Source organism: Peromyscus eremicus, chromosome 13 (assembly GCF_949786415.1).
Source record: "Peromyscus eremicus chromosome 13, PerEre_H2_v1, whole genome shotgun sequence".
Lineage (NCBI taxonomy): Eukaryota > Metazoa > Chordata > Mammalia > Rodentia > Cricetidae > Peromyscus > Peromyscus eremicus.
The window spans coordinates 3,092,380-3,114,098 of record NC_081429.1 but is presented as its reverse complement, the minus strand read 5'-3'; the positions used below and the strand labels follow the sequence as shown (position 1 = coordinate 3,114,098).

The window sequence follows — 21,719 nt, the reverse complement described above, 5'->3', positions numbered from 1 at the left end:
GTCTGAGGCTGGCTGCTAGTACAGAGGTGACTGTCCCCTTGTGAATGCCTGGGTAGGTACCCTGGAAGCGGCCACTCTGGACCGGGATAGGGGTTAAGGCCACTAGCAGAGGGTCCTAGGCCCATAGCTAGAACGCAGGGAGCACTGGGTAAGGACGCAGCTGTGGGAGGGGACCATGAGAAGTTAGTGGGAGGTCAGGGTAAGGGAAGCACCAGGGGAGGGCCTGGGACCTGATGGGTGGAGCCTGGAGGAACTGGAGTTTAAGACTCTGCAGCAGCCCCCAGTAGCAGCAGCAGCAATGGTGCAGCGAGCAGCGTCAGGGCTAGCGGGGTGGTGGCGGGGCCTAGGCTACCGGCGCTGTCCCGGACAGGGTTGGTGGTCGGGCGGGCGGTGGTGGTCTGGCTGGTGGTGGTCGGGCGGGTGGTGGAGGTCTGGCTCGGGGCGGTTGCACTGCTTTCATCTTCAGGGGGCGCCAGGCCGCAGTCGGTGTAGGGCTCCAGGCAGCCTGCAAAGGCCATGAGGTGCGCGATGTAGTTCTGCTCCTGCACTCCGTGCACCAGGTGTGCCTGCGGGCCACGCGCGAATATCGCCACGTCCTCCCCGCCGTGGGTCTCCGACTTCACCGGCACAGCCGCCTGCTGCTGGTACGAGGGGTTATCTGGAGGGACAAGACGTTTAGCGACAGGATCTCTGACGGAGTCCCCCCTGCCTGACCCTCAGGCAAGCCACACCAGGGCACTCACGGCTTTCAGCAGTGGTGACATTGGGTCTTTCGCCTGTACCGACATAGCCCGGGCCATTGCCATACAGGATGGAGGTATAGGACTTGCCATCCAGAGCTTTGAGCGGGGCCAGCCCTGCACAGAAGAAGAGAAACACCTAGTCCTCCCAAGGACGGAAGTTTAGACTCTCCCCTACCCTTTGTCTGGCCAGTAGTTCAGTCGTTGCTAGATTCCCACAAGGCAGGTGCCCTTTTCTGCTCATTTAACAGATAGGGAAACTGAGGCTCAGAGAAAGTTCTGTGCCTAACTGATGCAAAGGAAGCCGCCACTGTCCCCGGCCTACCGAAGATGGAGGTCCCCCGAAGTGTGTAGCCACCAAAGGAGAAGACATGGGAGTGGTCAGCAGTGACTATGGTCAGCGTGTCTTTCTCACTAGTGAGCTGGCTGGCCTTCTCGATGGCTGTGTCGAACATGACCGCCTCAGTCAGCGCCAGATAAGCTGTGCCCAGATGGTGACCACGGTCGATCCGGCCCCCTGCAGGAAGCCAGTGAGCTTAAGCTTGAGCCTGTCCCTGTCCATTGTCCCCTCTTTCCATGGGGTCCTGGAGACTCACCCTCCACAAAGAGGTAGAAGCCTTTGGGATTCCTGCTTAGCACTCTCAGGGCGGCCTCTGTCATGTCCTTCAGAGACGGATCCATCAAGGGGTCTCGTTGTGTCTCGAATTTTGTGTCTACAGGTTCAAAGAGGCCTAAGGGACAAAAGTGATAAATGATTCACCACCAAAAAGTGACCACCAAGCTTGGTAGTGGGGTCACGGTACACATAAACACGATGTTAAAAGGGTACCCATGCAGGGAGTGTGGGACCATTACCCATGAGGTATGTCACTGATGGATCCAGGGACTTCTGAATGAGTTCTTCACGGTTCCAAACATACTGGGATCCCTAGAGGGACGTAAACAATTGGTAAGGCCCACAGCCCTTCCCTGGTCCCCGCTGTGCCCTTATTGCTGACACCCCGTCACCTGGTGCTTCGACAGCCACTCCTCCACCAGGTTCCGGCCGTCCAGCCTGGTGCCGGTCTGGTTAACATCATTTGGATACTCAGGGTCTGGGGTTCCTGCAGGAAACATGTATTTTCGGCCCCCACCAAGGATCACCTATGGTCAGAAAGAATCAAAGAAAGCAGACTTTGGGGTCTCTGCCTCCTTTCCAACCAGTCTAGGGGAACTACTGAGCCCTCAGAAACCCTGGAGGATCCAGGGAGCTCAGTCTGCATGTTGTCTGGGACCATCCCCTCCTCGAACCTCTTCCCTTTATTCCTCACATTAATGTCCATGTTGGAGATGAGTTGTGTTGCAATGTCCTTGCAGCCCTCCTGTAGAGCCGAGGTGGGCATGTCAGCATCCCCATACCAGTTCCGGTTCACAGTGTGAACATAGGTGCCTGCTGGAGAGGCATGCTGCACCCTGGTGGTCGTCACCACTCCTACAGATTTCCCTGAAGACAGCGAAGATCAGGGTGAGACATCCAGCACCCTAGGCCTGTCCCTAGCCCTGAGCCTGGCTCCAACCCACCTGCTTGTTTGGCACGATACATCACTGAGACGACCTCGTTGCCAAATGTGGTGTTGCACTGGTCAAATCGGGCAGCTGCGCTCACACCGATGGTCTTGTAGTTGGTCTTGACCCCACACAGGTAGGCTGTGGCTGTGCTTGCACTGTCTGGGACCTGTCTGTCCACACTGTATGTCTGGGGACAGAGATACTCTCAGCTGGGCTCAAAGCAGACATTTATTTCTTCACCCAAGCCTGGGACCTGCTCATTATTCCAGACCCCTAACTGGGCTCTCAATCTCCAGGGTCCTGTCTGTCACCCTTTCCCTGGGTCCTTGTCAGCCCCTTCCCCACATCCCAGATATGTGTCCCAGTGCTCACCTTGGACAGAGCCATGTATGGGAAGCGGTCCATGGCTAGGGGTGTCTCAGGTCCTAGATGACCTTCCAACTGTCCCTTTAGGATCCTGGTGGCTGTCACTGTGGGCACCCCCATTCCTGAAGGAGCAGAACCTGGTCAAGACTGAACCCTCAGGCCTGCCTGGACCCACTGCTGGCCTTAGGTTCCTGTAGTGCAAGGGCCCCAGGGTGGCCAGGCCTTAAACGCTCACCATCACCCAAGAAGATGATGAGGTTCTTGGCTGACGTCTGAATGGGCTGCAGCTTCTTGGCAACATCCAGGGCCTCGGCTGCCTTTTGGTTCCAGAAGGCTGGGTTCTCCTCTTCCACTGGCCAAGAGAATAGCAGAGGAAGGGTCAGAATGGAGGCCCAGGTGTGCGAAAGGAGCAAGCATCGGAAGGAGCCTCATTACCTGGGATGACGCTAAGTGACAGCTGTGGCCTGAGGCCCAGCAGCAGCAGCACTACCCAGGCTCCCTGCATGGCTGGGGCTGGGGGTGGGACTGCAGAGAAGAAGAGCTGGGACACCAGGGTACCATCTAAGGCACACTCCGCCTGGACTTAAATAGGGGAAGACTTTGTTCCTAGACAAACAATCTCACGTTCCTCCCTTGGCTCCAGGTGGCCACGCTGGCTCCACCTCTGCCCTGTGAACTGAACTGAACGAATCCCTGCCCCTACTGGAGGAAATGGCAGAGTGTGTCTGACCCGCTTGGGCCGGGGTCCTGACAGAGTAAGTGCCTATGTGTTCTCCCCAGGCAGGGTGGGGGGCTGTGCAGCTGCCCTCTGGGCAAGGAGCCTGTGCCCCATGCTGCCAGGGTGCTCACCCATCGTTGCCCACACTGTCCTGTACAGACACATCACTCTGCTCCCGAGTCAGGGGGACTAGCTTTGTTCTAGGTGCTGAAGGTAGGTTGGTCTGGAAGGACACAGCTTGGATGAGGGAGGGGCTTTTATTTGGCCTCCTGATGCCAGCAGCCACACTGACAAAGAAAACAAGCCTACGGAATGCCCTGAGTGCCCTGCTGTCCACTTGGCCTCTTGTTAAGCTTGACTTGGGCAAATCCTTGGGATTTTTCTCCTTGTTGCTTGTTTGACACAGGGCCGCAGACAGAGAAAGGAGCGTCACTCACAGTGGCCACAGTCAGGAGCAACCGTGCACTATAGCTTGGATATGGCTGGAGCCTGTGCCCTGACTGGTGCATATGTTGCATGCTTGGTCCCTAATGTGGTGACGATGCCCGGAGGTGATGGAGCATCTAAGGGGTGGAAGGGAGAGGTGACTAGGCCATTCGAGGCTATGTTCATGGGAGGGGTTGTTGTATTTCTCATGAGCTCCTACATAGTTCCTACTAGAGGTGGTTATAATAAAAGGCTCACTGGCCTCTCCTTCATTTCTGGCTCCCTTGGGATCTTTCTCTCTGTCCCCTGTGACCACATCATGATGCTATTCATCATGTGATGTAGTAAAGGGACCCTTATGAGATTTGAGCACACACGACAGCCAGGGCATTGGACTTCCAAACCTACTTAAAGAAGCCCCTTCTTTATTCACTCCCCACGGTCAGACGCTTTGCTACTGCAATGGAAAATGGAACGCGCACCAAGTGTCCTTGGGTGGATGGGTGGATAAACGGACGTGAAGTGGTCCATATAAGTAACCAAATACCATTAGCCTGAAAAGAAAAGACGGTCTTCCATGTGTGATTACAGAACTCAGGGGTTGGAGGCAGGAGGATCTGGGTTCAAGGAAGCTATGGCTACACATGAGCTAAAAGCCAATATGATGAGCACTTTTAATCCCAGAACTTGGGAGGCAGAGGCAGCAGGATCTCTGTGAGTTTGAGACCAGCCTAGTCTACAGAGTGAGTTTCAGGTCAGCCAGGGCTATGTAATGAGACTTTGTCTCAAAAATTATAAATAAATAAATATAAAAATAAAGATTTAAAAAGTCAACATGAGATGAAAGAGAGAAAATGGGGTTGGGGCTGCAGCTCAGTAGCAGAGTGCTTGCCTAGCACACATAAGGGCCTGGGTTCAAGCCCACAGGCAAAACCACCCCCACCCCCACCCCCACCATCACTACCACCACCATTATCACCCCCCCCACCACCACCCCCACCACCACCATCACCACCACCACCACCACCACTACCACCACCATCAGACCAAACTCAAACAAACCAAAATTAGAACCAAGGGAATCCTGACTCACACTGCAGTGTGGATGAACCTCAAGGAAACTGTGCTAAGTGAAATCAGCCCAGCACAAAGGTACAACACTGTCTCATCCTTCTTGGGTACCACCAAGAGACATAAAATTTTTCTACATACAGAAAAATGATGGAGAGATGGCTCAGAGGATACAAGCACATTCTGTTCCTGTACAAGATCCAAGTTCAGTTCTCATACCACGTCAAAATGTTCATAGCCACCTGCAACTCTAGCCCTAAGGGATCTGATGGCTTCCTTGGATGCCTGCATTGCCCACATACACATACGAATTCTCACACACACTTACATGTAATTCAAAAGAAAATAAGGGGACATGAAAATGACTGGTTGTTTAAAAGTACTTGTTGCTCTTCCAGTGGACCCAGATTTGATTCCTATCACCCACATGGTAGCTCACAAAGGTCTGTTGCTCCATCCAGTTCCAGGGCAGTTCTATGCCCTCTTCTGGCCTTTGAAGCCCCCAACACACACACACACACACACACACACACACACACACACACACACACCCCTAAACACCCATACACATAAAATAAAAATGGGTAGGGGTGTGAGAAAATCTTAAAAAAAAAAAAAAGAAATATAAAACAACTTCCATTTAGTGAAGTCCATGAAAACAAAACAGAGAAAGCAAAGAAGAGTAATGCACAGCCAGGGTCTGGGGGGAGGAGAGATGGGGAGCTCTTGTCCAGTGGGTTCAGTGTCTCAGCTCTTCAAGACTCCTCTTCGCAGGGAGTCCTTACCACTGCACACCTCCCTGCCTCCTGCCAACGCTCCAGCCACTCCCTCTGCTTCCTGTGCTGGCATGGATTTTTTCAAGTTTATCAATAAATGGTTTTATGGCCACACAATAATTACACATATTAATGGGTACAATGATAATTCAAGCTATGATACAATATTGAATGAGGAAATCAGAATAATTAGAGTTTTCATCTCCTTAAATATTTCTTTGTGCTGGGAGAGGAAAATTCTTGACTAAAGTTCAGGGGTGATTGGCTACTAGAGGAACTCTTAATCAATTCATTAAAAATAAAAAACAAAGTCGTAGGTTAAAGGTTCATGCCTCTGCAATGAGTGTTCAGTCAGAAGAAATGTTTAGCCATGACACACCATTTTTCTTTAAAATTGTAAGCGTCCTCCTCCTCTCATTCTTTTTCCATTATCGTCATCATCATCATCATCATCATCATCATCATCACCATTACCATCACCATCAGCAGCAGCAGCAGCAGCACCATCAACATCATCACCATCATCACCACCATCACCATCATCACCACCGCCATCATCTTGTGTGTGCTCTTGCCGCATGAGGGTCAGAGGACACCTCTGTGGAGTTTGTTTTCTCCTCTTACCTCTATATAGGTTTCAGGTATTGAACTCAGGTCGCCAAGCTTGTGTGGCAAGCACCCTTACCTGCCGAGTCGTCTTGCTGGCCTCTATTCCTTTTTGAAATTGTAATGTTGGCGTAATTGTAGATTCGTATTTATAGTTGTAAGCAATCAGATGAGCTGACCACCAGGGGATGGGGACTTAGCAATACACTCCTCCGACACTGTTCTCATGTCCCTAGTATGACATATGTGAATTTGTGTGGGGATGTGAGATTTTGCTCAGGTTTCCCAATCCCTTCCGTTATTTTAAAATGTTTATTTTCATTTTTAGTTATGTGTGTATGTGTGTAAGTATGTGCATGTGAGTACAGGGGCCTGCACAGACCAGAGGAGAATGCGGGATCCCTCTGAGTGTTACACGTGTCGTGAGTCACCTGAGCTGGGTGCTGGGAATCCAGCTTGGGTTTTCTGCCAGAGTGGTATATGCTCTCAACCAGCGAGCTACCTCTCCAGCCCTCCTCCCTCCTTCCTTTCTCCATCTCTTTATTTCACATCTCTCGACGTAGCCCGGACTCCTGAATCTTGTGATCTTGCTTCAGCCTCCTGAGTGCTAGGGTTAGAGGTGTGTACCAGCTCCTGCTCAGCTTTTTCACCTGAGCGGGTTCATGTCACTACCGTGGCCAAGTTCCCTCACGTCTCTAAACCCACTAGACCCCTCTGCAGCCCTTCACTGGCTTCCCTACCCTCTTCCTTTGTCCCCAAACCTTAATCCAGTAATTTCAAAATGTTGCCATTTCTAAGAAATTGTGCCAATGGAATAAAATCCTTTGTCATCTTTTGAATTAGGATTTCTCACTCGGTGGAATTCTTTGGAGATTTGCTCAAGCATGTACTGGTACCCCCACTCCTCTGTGTGGCTGAGCAGTACGACACAAGATGGATGGGTCATCTTGTCACTTTCAGGTTGAAAATATATCTGGTCTTTTCAGCCTTTCTGGGCGACTAGAGGTAATTGGGTCCACAACGGTGCCATCATCTATGTATGCCTTACTGAACACCTTTATCATGAGTGTAGAAATTGAGCTCCCTGGTCTCTGTAGATTTCACCAGGAAACTTGCTTCCTTATAGCTTGACTACCGTCACAGTGTTGGCCCAGGATAGAAAAGCTTCTATGCAACACAAACCACACAAACCATGACAAACGCACACTGATTGAGGGTGTTGATGGGATGGAATGCCTCTGTAAATGTCTGAATGGCCCATCAAGGGATGGATGAGTTTTAGTAAAACACACCCTCTGAGCTTTATTATATTCCCAGGAGTATGTTTGACTCGGGCAGGCGTCAATTATAAACCACTGCAACAGACTGGGAATAGAAAACTACAGCAACATTTTCTCACAGTTTGTACCATTTTTGTCTATTCTATGAGTAATAGAATCTAAAACTTTTACTAGCATTTATTTATTTAGTATTTCTTTATTTTTGGCTTACCGAGACCAGTTCTTATATCTCTGGCTGGCCTTGTAGTATCTATATAGCCCAGGTAGGCCTCTAACTATTAACAGTCATCTGCCTCAACCCTATGAGTGCTGAGATTACAAGCACCTACTATCACCGGGCGGTGGTGGCGCACGCCTTTAATCCCAGCACTTGGGAGGCAGAGGCAGGCGGATCTCTGTGAGTTTGAGGCCAGCCTGGGTTACAGAGTGAGTTCCAGGAAAGGCACAAAGCTACACAGAGAAACCCTGTCTTGAAAAAACAAAACAAAACAAAACAAAAAACAAAAGAGAAAGAAAGAAAGAAAACCAAGCAAACAAAAACAAAACAAAACAAAACAAAAACAAGTACCTGCCTCTCTCCTTCCATATTCTCTCCCCTCCACGCAGTCTCTCTCTCTCTCTCTCTCTCTCTCTCTCTCTCTCTCTCTCTCTCTCTGTCTCTCTGTCTCTCTCTCTGTCTCTGTCTCTCTCTCTCTCCCTCTCCCTCTATCTCCTAAAGCAAAACAAAAAGAGAGAGATGAGAGAGAGAAAAAAAAAAACACAACCAAGTGCCTACTATCACGGCTGCTTCAATTTATTTATTTATTTATTTATTTATTTATTTATTTATTTATTTATTTATTTATTTAGAGATGGTCTCACACATCCCAGGCTGGCCTCAAACTTACTATGTAGCTGAAGACAATCTTGAATTTCTGTCCTCCCAAGTGCTAGCATTATAGGCATGTGCCACCATGTCAAGTTTATACAGGGCTGGGGATCAAACTCAGGACTTAGCATGTTAGACAAACACTTTATCAATTGAACTACACATGCATCCCCTTTTGCGTCTTTGAGAAAGAGTCTCCTACAGCCCAAGCCTTGTACGTGCCATGAATTCTTGATCTTCCTGCCTCCACTTACTAACTGCTGAGATTCCAAACCCATACCACTGTCCCTGCTTTAGTTATATATTTCAACTTTATTTTTTTCAGGGCTGGGGATCAAACACAGGAAGTCATGCACACTGGGCAGACACCCTGCCAGTGAGCCGCGCCGCCCTCTGGGAGGGGGAGCTCAATGACTGAGCTGTAAGGACACAGGAAGGATTACCTCTATGTAGCCATTTGTTTGTCTCCTCCTCCTCCTCCTCCTCCTCCTCCTCCTCCTCCTCCTCCTCCTCCTCCTTCTTCCTTTGAGACAGGGTCTCACTGTGTAGCTATGATTGGCCTGGAACTTGCTATGTAGACCAAGCTGGCCTTGAACTCAGAGATCTGCCTGCCTCCACCTCTCCTTCGTGTGTGCACCACACTTGACGCCATTTATTCTTCTTTGAGTTTGGATGCACAGTGCTTCCTAAGCAGAGCATCACAGGTGATGTCATCACACTCTCACGGCGTCATGACGGCCACACGTATGGCTGTCATTAGCAGAAACACCTTAAGGGCAAAGAGGCTTACCGTTGTCTGGGGCTTAAGGGGATATAGTCCACTTTGGCCAGAAAGGTGTGGCAGAGTTTATGTGGCAGGAGTGTGTGGTAGAAGCCCCTCACATCTTGGCAGGTCAGGAAGCAGAGACAAGACAAGACAAGCTACCTCAAGGCTCTACCCCATGGCCTACATCCACCCTTTAGGCCCCGAGTTCCAAGGGTTCCACAACAGCATCATCTGCTGAGGACCAAGTGTTCAAACACAGTTCAGAATTGGCTGACATGGCATGAAAACCTGCTTCCCTGAGCCCCACAAAACTTCAAACAATATGGGGGTGGGGCTGGAGATACAGCTCATTTGGTAGAGTGCTTGCCCAGCACGTAGGGGGCCCTGGGTTCAATCCCCAGACACCCTAGTGGTGCACATTTGTAATCCCAGCATGCAGGAAGCACAGGCAGGAAGATCAGTTCCAGGTCACTCTTGGCTACATTGGGAGTTCGAGAAAAGCCTGGGATACAGGAGACCCTGTTGGAAGACAGACAGACAGACAGACAGGAAGGAGGGAAGGAAGGAAGGAAGAAAAGAAAAGAAAAGAAAAAAGAAAAGAAAAGAAAAGAAAAAAGAAAAAAGAAAAAAAAGAAAAGAGCAAAGTGGGAGGTAGGGAGGGAAAAATCTGCCGAAGAATTTCTTGTATTTAAGAACTTATAGACTCATAACCTAGGCTGGAACTCTAACCCGCTGCCTCGCCTCCACCTCCTGAGTGCTGGGACTCTGGTGTGCACCACACATCTGGCCTTAATGAGCTCTTGCTCTGCGCCCCTTTGGGTTGGCAGGTTTAAGAACCAATAGGTTCTCGGGAAGCATCCCAGGACATCTCAGCAGTTCTGTGGATCTATCTTAAAGTCATCAGGAAGTTGCCACAAGCTCTTCCGTGGGTCTCCTCGAGAACTAAACACTTTAGGTTGGTGGTTACTTGGGAAATTACTGAGTAAAGAACCATCTGTGAACCTTGAAATTCAGTTATTTCTTCTGTATGTGCTTGAAGATAACAGACTATGGCAGATACTATGCCAGACTATCAGATCTATGTGAATTTCGTCCAACTTCTGAGACACATATTAGAAACACACTTATGCAAATTTAACTCCCCAGGCTTATCATTACTTTTTCCTTGACAACCTTCCCATTTAATTCAATACATCAAGTAAGCTTAATTATTTGTATTTTGTCATTGTTTGGGGGTTTTAAAAACGGGGCCTTGACTGCTGTGGTGGCACATAGATTTAATCCCTGACAGAGGTAGGTAGATCTCTGTGAGTTTGAGGTTAGCCTGGTCTACATAGCAAGTGCCAGGCCAGCCAGAGCTACCTGGGCACAGCCTCTCAAAAACAAAAAACGAAAGAAAGAAAGAAAGAAAGAAAGAAAGAAAGAGAAGAAAGAAAGAAAGAAAGGAAGGAAGGAAGAAAAGGGAGGACCCAGGCTGGCGTGGAACTCACTATGTACTCCAGGCTGGCCTTGAGCTCAAGCTCCTCTTTCTTCAGCCTCCCACACGCTGGGATTAGAGGGATGTGCCCCTGTGCCCAGCTAAGCCTAATTATTTCACTTTCTCTTTTACCAAGTGAGCAATCTCTAGGCTCTACAGGGCCCCAAGTGGATAATTCCAGGTTACCTTTAGGTCAAATGACTACCTAGAATTTGATATGGGGGGAGTTTGTTAAAACATATTAAGATTTTAAAAACACTTGACCAGAGGTCAAGGGTCACCGTGAACAATAGTCAAATAGCCATCTAATCAAACTAGCAGCCAGAAGACTCCAAAAGGGAAATACAGAGAGTCAGACAGCTTAGAAAAACCTGTTGCTGTTTAGCAGAGGATTTATCTCCTCAGCTCACCAAAGCCCCAGGGAGAGACATGGGAGGTTCAGGAAACAATTCTGGTGAAGCAGTCTGTTTCCTAAGCTCAAAGGGTAATGGCAAAATGAGATCAGCCTTCTTACACTCCCTAACAAAGGGCCTCAGAGCTTGGTGGCTCACATCTTAATCCTAGCACTTGGGTGGTGGAGGGAAGAGGGTCAGGAGCTCAAGGTCATCTTGGCTACAAAGTTTGAGGCCATCTTGTCTCAAACAACAAGACAAAACAAAACTCCATCTCTAGACATCACTATATTGGAGGCCAAGCCATGTGAGTGCTGAGAATTGAACCCAGGTCCTCTGGAAGAGCATCTAGTGCTCTTAACCTCTGAGTTTTTAATGCGAAGAAAAGTGAAATACAGGCAGACGTCCAGCACTCTTTTCGGTGTGCTCCTACGGGAGGGACTTGTGGGTTTGTGACTTTGAACAACTGAGGGTATCTAACCTTCAAATCCAGTGTCCACCCCCTCATACACAATGAGCATCGTGTCACAAACAGGGAACCCCAATGTTTAGGGGGCAGTGGAGGTGAGAATTATGAGTTTTGGGCCAGCCTAGGCTGCATAGAGATCCAGTTTCAACAAAGCCAAACAGAGGGGAAAATGGACCATTCTGAATACTTTCTTGTTTTACCCACAACTTTAAAACTCTACGTTAACCAAAGATTGACCTTCTTGAGCCGAGCGGCCAATGTTAGCCTTGCTCTTTCTTGTCACTGCTGTGAAATGCCCAAAGCTTGGGGGGAAAAAAGAGGCTTATGTCAGCTGTGGTGGCTCATTCCAGAACTTGGTGGAGAGTAGGGGTGAGGCGGGAGGATTGCTAAGAGTTAGACTTCAGAGCGAGACCTCGTCTCAAAACAGAAAATAAGGGGGAAAGTGACTCTCGTGGAACGGTTGCTGAGCCTTAGAACCCAAGTTCAAATCTCCAGAACCAGGAAATTCCAAACAGTGTGGCATGAATCTGTAATCCCAGGGACCTCCAGTAGGAGACCGGAGGCAGAGGCAGGAGAATCACCTAGAGCTCTTAGGCCAGCTCTAGTGAACAAGAGAGGCCTTGTCTTGAGCTCAGTTCTGCAACACATACACTAAAATTGGACAGATACAGAGATTAGTATGTCCCCTGAAAGAGGATGACACACAAATTTGTGAAGCATGCCATGTTTTTCAGAACACTGGTGTATGTGTGTGTGGGGGGACTCAAATAAGGCAGAAGGATCCCTCCTTCATTCATGTGGCCACATTCATGGGAACACACACACACACACACACACACACACACACACACACACACAGAGGTGTGTAACAGGCCCCCAGACCTTAGCTTGGCTGCCTGTTCTTGCTAACTAAAGTATGTCAACCCAGGATATGGTTTTTGTGTTTAAAAGCTCACCCCAAGAAAGGATCTGGGATACACTGGGACCCCAAGAACCCAGTATAGTCACTGACTGGCTAATAAAGACTTTTTATCGAGTTAAACCCATGTCTGAGTAGTTTTTCTCTGGTGGGTACCTACAACAATGCATATACAACATATTCACATTCTATACACATACACAAATAAAAACAAATAATCCTTAAAACAATAACGAGAGAGAGAGAGAGAGAGAGAGAGAGAGAGAGAGAGAGAGAGAGAGAGAAGGAAGGAAGGAAGGAAGGAAGGAGGAAAAGAAAAGAAAAGTAGCTCAGGGTTCTGAGATTCAAGGACAAGCTGTCAGTGTTTTCTGGCCTCTGGTGAGGATCTTAGGGCCAATGACAGTATAACAGCAAAAGAACATGCCAAAGAGACAGATCATATCCTCAGACTGGAAGCCAGAGCACGGGGAGAGGCAAGACACAAAGACAGACAGACAACCCTCTTTCTAGGAGTAACTCACATCCCATGAGAATTACCTTAATATGTGGTGATGTATTGTGTCCCCCAATACACTGTGTCTCCCAATAAAATTTACCTGAGGATCAGAGGGAAAAGCCAGCCACTACATTAACATAGAAGTCAGGTAATAGTAACATACACCTTTAATCCTATCACTTGGGAGGCAGGGATCTGTCTGGATCTCTGTGAGTTCAAGACCACACTGGGAACAGAGCCAGGCATGGTGATACACTCCTTTAATCCCAGCACTAACCATAGAGGTCTGGAGGTATGTATACACAGACAGGAAGTGACAGAGCTGGGCAGGAAGAGGAAGTGATGTAGCTGGGCCGAGAGAGCAAATGAGAGGACAGAACAGAAAGGTATATAGGTGTGGGTAGACAGGAAGTAGCTCGCTTTGGAAGCTGCAGAGTTGGTGAGGTGAGGTTAGCTATGGCTTTTCCTATTCCTCTGATCTCTCTCAGGCTTTAACCCCAATTTCTGGCTCTGAGTATTTTTTATTAATAAGGCCGTTTAGCAATTCGTCTACATTAATGCCCCCCAGATATGGTGTCTTCTATGACATCATGACTCCCTCTAGTACCTCCTTCTGCCTCCCCTTTCTCCTCCCGACTCCCCTCTGCTCCTCTCCTCTCTTTCCCACTCCTGACCTCTCCTCTCGTTCCAGCGTTGGGGATTCACCCCAGGTCCTCCCTCTGAAAGGTCCCACTGCCTTTAACCATTGCCACACCAGGGACTACATTGCTTTCAACATGGGAAACCTGGAGAGACACCTAAAATACATAAGCCATTTCCAGCCATAGCACCAAGTTTGTTTTCTGAGATCATACTTACATGATGAGAGCTTCTATCTGCCTGCTTTCTGTTACTATAATGGGATACTTAAAGCTGTGTTATTTTCTTTTCCCTTTTTCCTTTCTTTCTTTTGAGACATGGTTTACCGTATTAGTCAGTAATCTGGCCTGAAACTCATGATGTAGCCCAGGCTGGCTTCTAACTCAGGCAATCCTCCTACCTATTTCTGTTATGCCCAGATCTCGGGGACCCCTAAAAGACCACCATGGAAACAGAATCCCGTATGTAAAAGCAAAGAGCCTTTATTTTCAAGCTCAGAGCTTTGGACTCTGATGCTGTAGTGAGAGCAGAGAGCCCAGAGCCCAGGTATCATAGCAGAGGTTGGGGTGAGGGGATTTCCAGGGTCCAGGACCCTGATTGGCTGACATTTGTCCAGGGTTATAGGGAATGTTTGGATTGTCAGGTATTTCCCCTTAGATGCGAGCCCCACTGGGTGGGATCAGCCTATGGCTTTCCCTGGGTCCAGGTGTTGCCTGACAGAAGCTGTGTCTGGACCTCTAACTCTGTCATGGCAGCTGTGTGGTCAAGCTGTTTTGGCCCCTTCCACACTTCCTGAGCACTAGGATTACAGTTTCGGGCAACCATACCTGGTACTTTCTTCACTTTTAATTTTGTCCTTGATGCTATTTTCAAGATAGGATCTCACTGCGAATCTCCTGCTGTCCTCAAGATGGCAATCCCGCTGCCTCTGACTCTCAGTACTGGGATTACAGGCATGCATCACCATGCCTAACTCCCCAAACTATTTTATTAATGAATTCAATCTCACATTGAATTATTATTATTATTATTATTATTATTATTATTATTATTATTGTTTTGTTTTTCCAGACAGGGTTTCTCTGTGTAGCTTTGAGCCTTTCCTGGAACTCACTCTGTAGTCCAGGCTGGCCTCAAACTCACAGAGATCCACCTGCCTCTGCCTCCCGAGTGCTGGGATTAAAGACGTGCACCACCACCACTGCCCGGCCGATCAATTCTTTTTCTGCCTGCTTTGGGTTAGTGGTTTCATAAACTCACCAATTTCTGTCATAGAGTTCTGGAAAATTCTTCTCCAGTCTGAAGTTATTAAAAATTCACATTTCTTGCTGGGCATTGGTGGCACAAGCCTTTAATCCCAGCACTGACTGGGGAGAGGGACAGAGCCAGGCGGATCTCTGTGAGTTCGAGGCCAGCCTGGTCTACAAAGCGAGATCCAGGACAGGCACCAAAACAACCTAGAGAAACCGTGTCTCAAAAAACAAACAACAACAACAAAAAAGAATAAAGTAATTGAACCCAACAAAACCATCGATACAGAAAGATCTGATATTTCACAATGAAAAACATTCATTATTCTGTAGCCTCCAGGAGGCAGAAAAAGGCTCACCAAGAGTTCAAGGCCAACCTGGACTGTATAGCAACTTCCAGGTCAGCTGGGGCTACATTGTGAGATCAAGAAAGATGGACATTAGAATTATGTGCTGATATTTTGTTTGTATCTAACAAATAAAATTTGCTTGAAGATCAGAGGACAGAGCCAGTCACTAGATTAAACATAGAGGCCAGGCAATGGTGGCACATACCTTTAATCCTAGCAATCCTAGACACAGAGATCTGTCTGGATCTCAGTGATTTCAAGGCCACCCTAGATTACATGAGATTAATTCAGTCTAAAAGAGAAACAGAGCTAGGCAGTGATGGCTCACACTTTTTATCCCAGTACTTGGGGTCACTTGCCTTTAATCCCAGCACTAGGAGGTTGAGACAGGAAATGATATGGCTGGACGGAGAAAGGAATATAAGGCAGAAGGAGACAGGAGCTCAGTCCTTTCAGCTAAGAACTCAGAGGCATTCAGTCTGAGGATTCATGGAGACAGAATCTCCCCTTTTCTGCCTGAGGATTCGGTAGTGGTGATGTGTGGAGACAGAAAAAGAAAACTGCCAAGGAACTCAGACCATTGAGTACTTGTTTCTTGAACAACTTGAGGAATCTAGTTTATGTGGCCAACGGACACTAGAAGATGAAAAGTAGTGTGATACACATGACACACTCCTCTGCTCATGACAGAAGGGAGAGCCACAGTTCATACCACCAGAACTCCTCCCCAGAAGACAGACATGCAGAACAAGAAAGGTCCCCCCAGGAGAGATTACTCTGACTACAGCCGGTCAGACTGTGGGCATTAAAGAAAAGGGCATTCTTACCATGACAGTGTGGAACCACAAAGTAGGGACCGAGAAAAATGCAGACAAAGAAAGAGATGCAGATCAGAAAATGTTCCAGAAATCCCCATCTCATGGAAGAAGGAGCCCAGAACAAGCAGTCACCCAGAGTTCTACTCAGGAAGAACCTACCATGAAGAAGCAGAAGGATGAGCTGGATCCACTGCTCACCTGAACTGGGGGAGCATGTATTCAGGATGATGCAGGAACAGATCACAGATAAAAACAGCCTAGCTTACCAGAGGACGAGCTGGGAGGCCCTGAAGAAGTCAATCAATGGTCTTATTAACAAGGTCAACATCTCCAATATAAGTGCAATTATCCAAGAGCTCCTTCAAGAAAACATAGCCAGAGGGAGAGACTGCTGCCCAGGTCTGTTCCGCAGGCACAGAGTGCTTGTCCAATCCTCACTCATATTCATGCAGCTTTGGTGGCAATAATCAACTCCAAATCCCCACAAATTGGAGAATTAATCCTCAAGAGACTAATTCTTAATTTCCGGAAAGGATATTGAAGGAATGATAAGCAACTTTGCCTGACTGCTTCAAAGTTTGTGGCACATCTTATTAACCAAAATGTGGCACATGAGGTTCTGTGCCTGGAGATGCTCACTTTGCTGCTGGAGAGACCAGCAGGTGACAGCATCGAGGTAGCCGTTGCTTTCCTCAAGGAGTGTGGCCTCAAATTAGCCCCGTTGTCACCAAGAGGAATCTATGCTGTCTTTGAACGCCTGGGAGACAGTCTACATGAGTCTGAGATGGACAAAGAGTTCAGTACATGACTGAAGTGATGTTTGCTGTATGGAAGGACAGATTCAAGGACAACCCTGTCATTCTGGATGCACTTGATTTAGTGGAAGAGGTTGATCAGTTCACTCATATGCTCCCCTTGGGGGATGACTGCAATCCAGAAGATGTTCTCATTGTTTTCAAGATGGATCCTAGTTTTATGGAGAACGAAGAGAAGTACAAAGCCATTAAAAAGGAAATTCCTGATGAAGGAAACAGTGATTCAAACACAGACCAAGAAGCTGGAGTAGTGAAGACGAGGAGGAGGAAGAGGAGAGAGAAGAAGAGGAGGGAGGACAAAAAGTAACCATTCATGACAAAACAGAAATCAATCTAGTCTCATTTCACCATACGATCCATCTTGCTCTTCAGTCAAGTTTAGATTTTGAAGAGTGCACACACAAGGTGCTGAAAATGGAGTTTGCTGAGATCCAAACACAAGAGCTCTGCAACATGGTACTTGATTACTGTGCCCAACAAAGGACCTATGAAAAATGTTGGCTTGTTAGCTGGGCGGGTTTGCATGCTGAAAAAAAGAATACATGGAATCCTTTGAAAGTATATTCAAAGAACAGTATGACACCATCCATTGCTTAGAAACAAACAAATTGAGGAACATTGCTGAGATGTTTGCTCACCTTTCTACACTGATTCACTTCCAGGGAGTGTTCTTGACTGTATAAAGTTTAGTGAGGAAACCACTACATCATCTAGTAGAATTCTTGTCAAAATATTTTTCCAGGAACTATGTGAATACATGGGTCTCCTTAAACTGAGTGCACGGTTAAAGGGTGGAACTCTACGGCCATTCTTTGAAGGGCTGTTCCCTCAAGACAACCCACAGAATACTGGTTGGCCATCAACTTTTCACTTCAATAGGTCTCGAGGTTTAACGGATGAGCTGTGAGAGCATCTGAAAAATATACCCAAGTCACTGTAGCCCAGAAACCAGAAGCTGAGCAAAAGACCCCCCACACACACCACAACCTCTTTGTCTTCAAGGTCCTCCTCGGAGTCTGATTCCTCTGACTCAGATTCTAACAGCAGCAAGAGCAGCTCAGACTCTTCCAGTGAAGGGAGCGACTCCTCATCGTCCAGCAGTCAGACCTCTGTGTCAGCTAAAGATACAAGAAAGGAAGGGAGGACTGAGAGAGCAAGGTCTGAGAGACACAGAGCACAAAATCCACGAAATGCTGACTGGAGAGATCCCCTAGCCAAGTATGTAATGAGAGAAGCCTTTCTTCACAGGAAAATAGTTACAGTAGAGTTGGGAATGGCTGAGACCAAGACGTACAGAATGCTGGAAGACAAGCATGGTGAATCAAAGAAGAAGCAGAGAGAGAGAACTCAGTCCTTTCGGCTGAGGACGCAGGGGCATTCAGTCTGAGGATTCGTGGAGACAGGATTTTTCCCTTTTTGGCTAAGGAGTTAAGGAGATGAGAAGTGGCTGTGGCTTGTTTCCTCTGATCTTTCAGCATTTACCCCAATATCTGGCTTTGGGTTTTTATTAGAAGACCATTTAGGATTTGTGCAACAGAATTATGACTGTTAATATAAACCAAGATACAGACTTATAATTTATGACTCATAAATTTTGAATAATATATTAATGCATTCAAAACTCCATTCATACAAAAAATTCATTCATATAAGTGCAAATCTAATACGTGTCTTTTGGACTATTAAGGGCCCTCTGCAAATCCCAAAATTCATTGTAGACAAGGAGGCTGATGAGACAGCTCAGTGAGTAAAGGTGTTTGCTGCCAAGCCTGACAACCTGAGTTCAATCCCCGGAACCCAGGTAAAGGCAGAGAGAACAGACTCCACAGAGTTGTCCTTTGACCCCTACACTTGTGCTATGGAATGCACATTTATGTGCACACGGGCACACACACAAACACATACACACAGAGGAATAAATAGCTGCAATTTAAAAATTAAGAACTAGAACAAGGGAAATTTTGACTTGGGGAAGTTTGTCAAGTAGATGAAAAGTCTAAAGCACTCAGTTGTTTTTTGTTTGTTTCCAAAACAGGGCTTCTGTGTAGTCCTGGTTGTTCTGACTCACTCAGTAGAGCAGGCTGGCCTTGAACTCAGAGATCTGCCTGCTTCTGTCTCTGCCCAGCTAAAGCATTTGGTTAACTAGGGCCATTTTGAAAGACAACATCAGAAGGGCACTCCAGGCATGGTGACACACCTGTGTGATCCCAGCACCAGGAAGGTAGAAGTAGGAAGATATGAATTCAAGGTCATCCTCAATTGATATCAAGTTCAAAGCCAGCCTGGGCTACATGAGATTCTATTTAAAAAACAAAAGTGGGACAGGTGTGGTGGCTCAAGCCTTTAAACCCAGCACTTGGGAGGCAGAGGCAGGCAGATCTCTGTGAGTTCAAGGCCAGCCTAGTCTACAGAGTGAGTTCCAGGACAGCCACAGTAGAATAATAGAAAGACCTTGTCTCAAAGGAAAAAAATTTGCACACAAAATAATAAAATCTTAAATCTCCTTAGATTTCTAGGCTGATTGCTTAAAAGATAAAAACTTTTCACAATTTCCTATTCTGAACAGACCAAACATGGATGTGGTGGTCCATAATCCTAGCACTCAGGAGACAGGCTGGAGGATAAGGAGTTTGAGACCAATTGGGCTACATAGTGAGACCCTGTCTTGATCTATCAAAATAAATAAATTGATGAATAAAAAAATCAAAATCTTATGCTAAAGACTAGAACATAGGGTGAACAATGCCTTTGGATTATGTGTGTTTCTTCATCTGCCCTGTGTTTTCTCAGCCCTAGTCCCTCATAAAGCCCAGGCTAGACCATGAAGCCAAGACATTTGTGCAATATGGTAATGCTGGTCATAAGAGTAACTCAGCAGCTCCTGGATCAGATCAATTGCCCATTGACCACAGATCTCAAGTCTGGGATGCTTGCACAGAGAAGCGAACCATCTTGTGAAACTAGCCGGTGGGTAGTGAGATGCTGCTGCCTAGTAGCCCAGCCCTGCCTTACCTCTGCTCCTGCCGCCGAGTCGGTAGCCTGTTCACTTGCTTAGTCAGCTTCTTTCTGCTTTTGAGCTGATATCCCAGTAAATCCTGACCCAGCCAATTCATAACACGTGGTTAAAGCTATTCTTACTGTTTTTAAGCCGTAAGAGGCCACTGTCCTGCACTCACGATTTAGGATTAAAAAACAACTGGACAAGGGACAAGGACTGTAGATAAACCAGAAGAGTGCCTGCCAGGCATGCACAGGGGTGTGGAGGTGTATCCTTGCAATTCCAGCATTCAGGTTATGGATACATGAAGATCAGAAGTTCAAGGCTATCCTCTGCCACATAGGGAGTTTGAGGCCAGCCTAAGCTAAGTGAGAACCTATCTCAAAAGGTAACATAATTTCTTGTTTCTGGGTAAATCTTTGCATTTCAGAGACTCCTTTGAAAAGCCATGTCTCACTTTCCTCACACACAGGGCCATTTCCCTTCTTATTTTCAGTTTTTGTAATAGTCATTCTGGAGACTAACACTGTGTTATAATTATTAGAAATTCCCCTTGCGGGCGGTGGTGGCGCACACCTTTAATCCCAGCACTCAGGAGGCAGAGGCAGGTGGATCTCTGTGAGTTTGAGGCCAGCCTGGTCTACTGAGTGAGTTCCAGGACAGACAGGGCTACACAAAGAAATCCTGTTTTGAAAGAGGAAAAAAAGAAATTCTCCTCCCTACGTGGCTGGAGAGCTGGCTCAGCAGTTCAAGGAGCACTGCTCCTGCAGAGGACCCAAGTTCCCAGCAACCACACTTGGGCGGCTCACAGCCAACTGTAACTCCAGATCCAGGGGATCTGACCCCTCTGGGCTCCTCAGGTACCTGTGTGTATAACCACACAGAGACACATAGCTAAAAACAATAATGAAATATATCTTTAAAAAAGAAATTCTCTTCTTTCCATTTCTTTCCTTTCTTTGGAGGGGTCTGACGTTTCACTCTGGCCTGGAACTCACTATATAAACCAGGCTGGTCTCAAAGGCAGCAGTCCTCCTGCCTCCGTCTCCCTCTCCTGAATGCTGCGATTATAGACATGTACCACCATGCTTGTCTATAACACAACTTTCAAATGGAAACAGAACGAGTTTTCTTACAGATCAAAATATATTGGTCTATTTTTCATATCATATAAAAACAAAGGGACTAGGAGATAGCTTAGCAGGTAAAGATGCTTTTGAATTCAGTGACCTGAGTTTGATCTCTGAGAGCCACGGGGTGGAAAGAATCAAGAAGAATCAAGACCTATTGGAGTCGGGCAGTGGTGGCACACACCTTTTTTTTTTTTTTTTTTTTTTAATACAGTGTTCTGCCTGCACACCAGAAGAAGGCACCAGATCTCACTATAGATGGTTGTGAGCCACCATGTGGTTGCTGGGAATTGAACTCAGGACCTCTGGAAGAGCAGCCAGTGCTCTTAACCTCTGAGCCATTTCTCCAGCCCCTATTTTTTTTTAGGGGGGTGGTTAGAGACAGGGTTTCTCTGTGTAGCTTTGCGCCTTTCCTGGATCTCGCTCTGTAGACTAGGCTGGCCTCAAACTCAAAAAGATCCGTCTGCCTCTGCCTCCCGAGTGCTGGGATTAAAGGCGTGCGCCACCACCGCCTCGAACACACCTTTAATCCCAGCACTCGGGTGGATCTCTGTGAGTTCAAGGCCAGCCTGGGCTCTACAGAGTGAGTTCTAGGAAAGGTGCAGAGCTACACAGAGAAACCCTGTCTTAAAAAAAAAAATAGACCAGTTGGATGTCCTCTGGCCTCCTTACATGCACTGTGGCCCAAAGGCACGCTTGTGTGCACACACAAAACAGAGAAATTTAATAAAAACTATGTAAACCCTGAACTTAAGCTTAGTAATTGAACTTTAGAATTTTATTTTTATTATTTGTATGTTT

At 47.1% G+C, this 21,719-nt stretch overlaps 1 protein-coding gene, 1 non-coding gene and 1 pseudogene across 2 annotated transcripts; 2 read left to right on the top strand and 1 right to left on the bottom strand.

The window, feature by feature from the left end:
• Positions 1 to 226: 226 nt before the first annotated feature.
• Positions 227 to 3,159, bottom strand: LOC131923333 (intestinal-type alkaline phosphatase). The gene is made up of 11 exons (XM_059278326.1): positions 3,090 to 3,159; positions 2,890 to 3,006; positions 2,661 to 2,776; positions 2,301 to 2,475; positions 2,051 to 2,223; positions 1,749 to 1,883; positions 1,596 to 1,668; positions 1,337 to 1,471; positions 1,066 to 1,257; positions 744 to 857; positions 227 to 658 (listed from the first exon to the last, which is right to left on the bottom strand). Exons 1-11 carry the CDS (start codon positions 3,157 to 3,159, stop codon positions 261 to 263), a joined length of 1,698 nt encoding a protein of 565 aa, XP_059134309.1. The 3' UTR covers positions 227 to 260.
• A 5,971-nt stretch (positions 3,160 to 9,130) lies between these two features.
• Positions 9,131 to 18,129, top strand: LOC131923598 (pre-mRNA-splicing factor CWC22 homolog; annotated as a pseudogene).
• Positions 12,131 to 12,234, top strand: LOC131923753 (U6 spliceosomal RNA). The gene has a single exon (XR_009382687.1). It is a non-coding gene; the product is annotated as a U6 spliceosomal RNA (small nuclear RNA).
• Positions 18,130 to 21,719: the final 3,590 nt, after the last annotated feature.

What these genes read in the sequence shown, in the direction of transcription:
- LOC131923333 (XM_059278326.1), bottom strand. Translation starts at nt 3,159, where the DNA reads ATGCAGGGAGCCTGGGTAGTGCTGCTGCTGCTGGGCCTCAGGCCACAG. An exon ending in GTATCGTGCCAAACAAGCAG is followed by an intron (nt 2,224 to 2,300) that starts GTGGGTTGGAGC and finishes CGCTGTCTTCAG; the next exon opens with GGAAATCTGTAGGAGTGGTG. An exon ending in TGTCACCACTGCTGAAAGCC is followed by an intron (nt 659 to 743) that starts GTGAGTGCCCTG and finishes TTGTCCCTCCAG; the next exon opens with ATAACCCCTCGTACCAGCAG.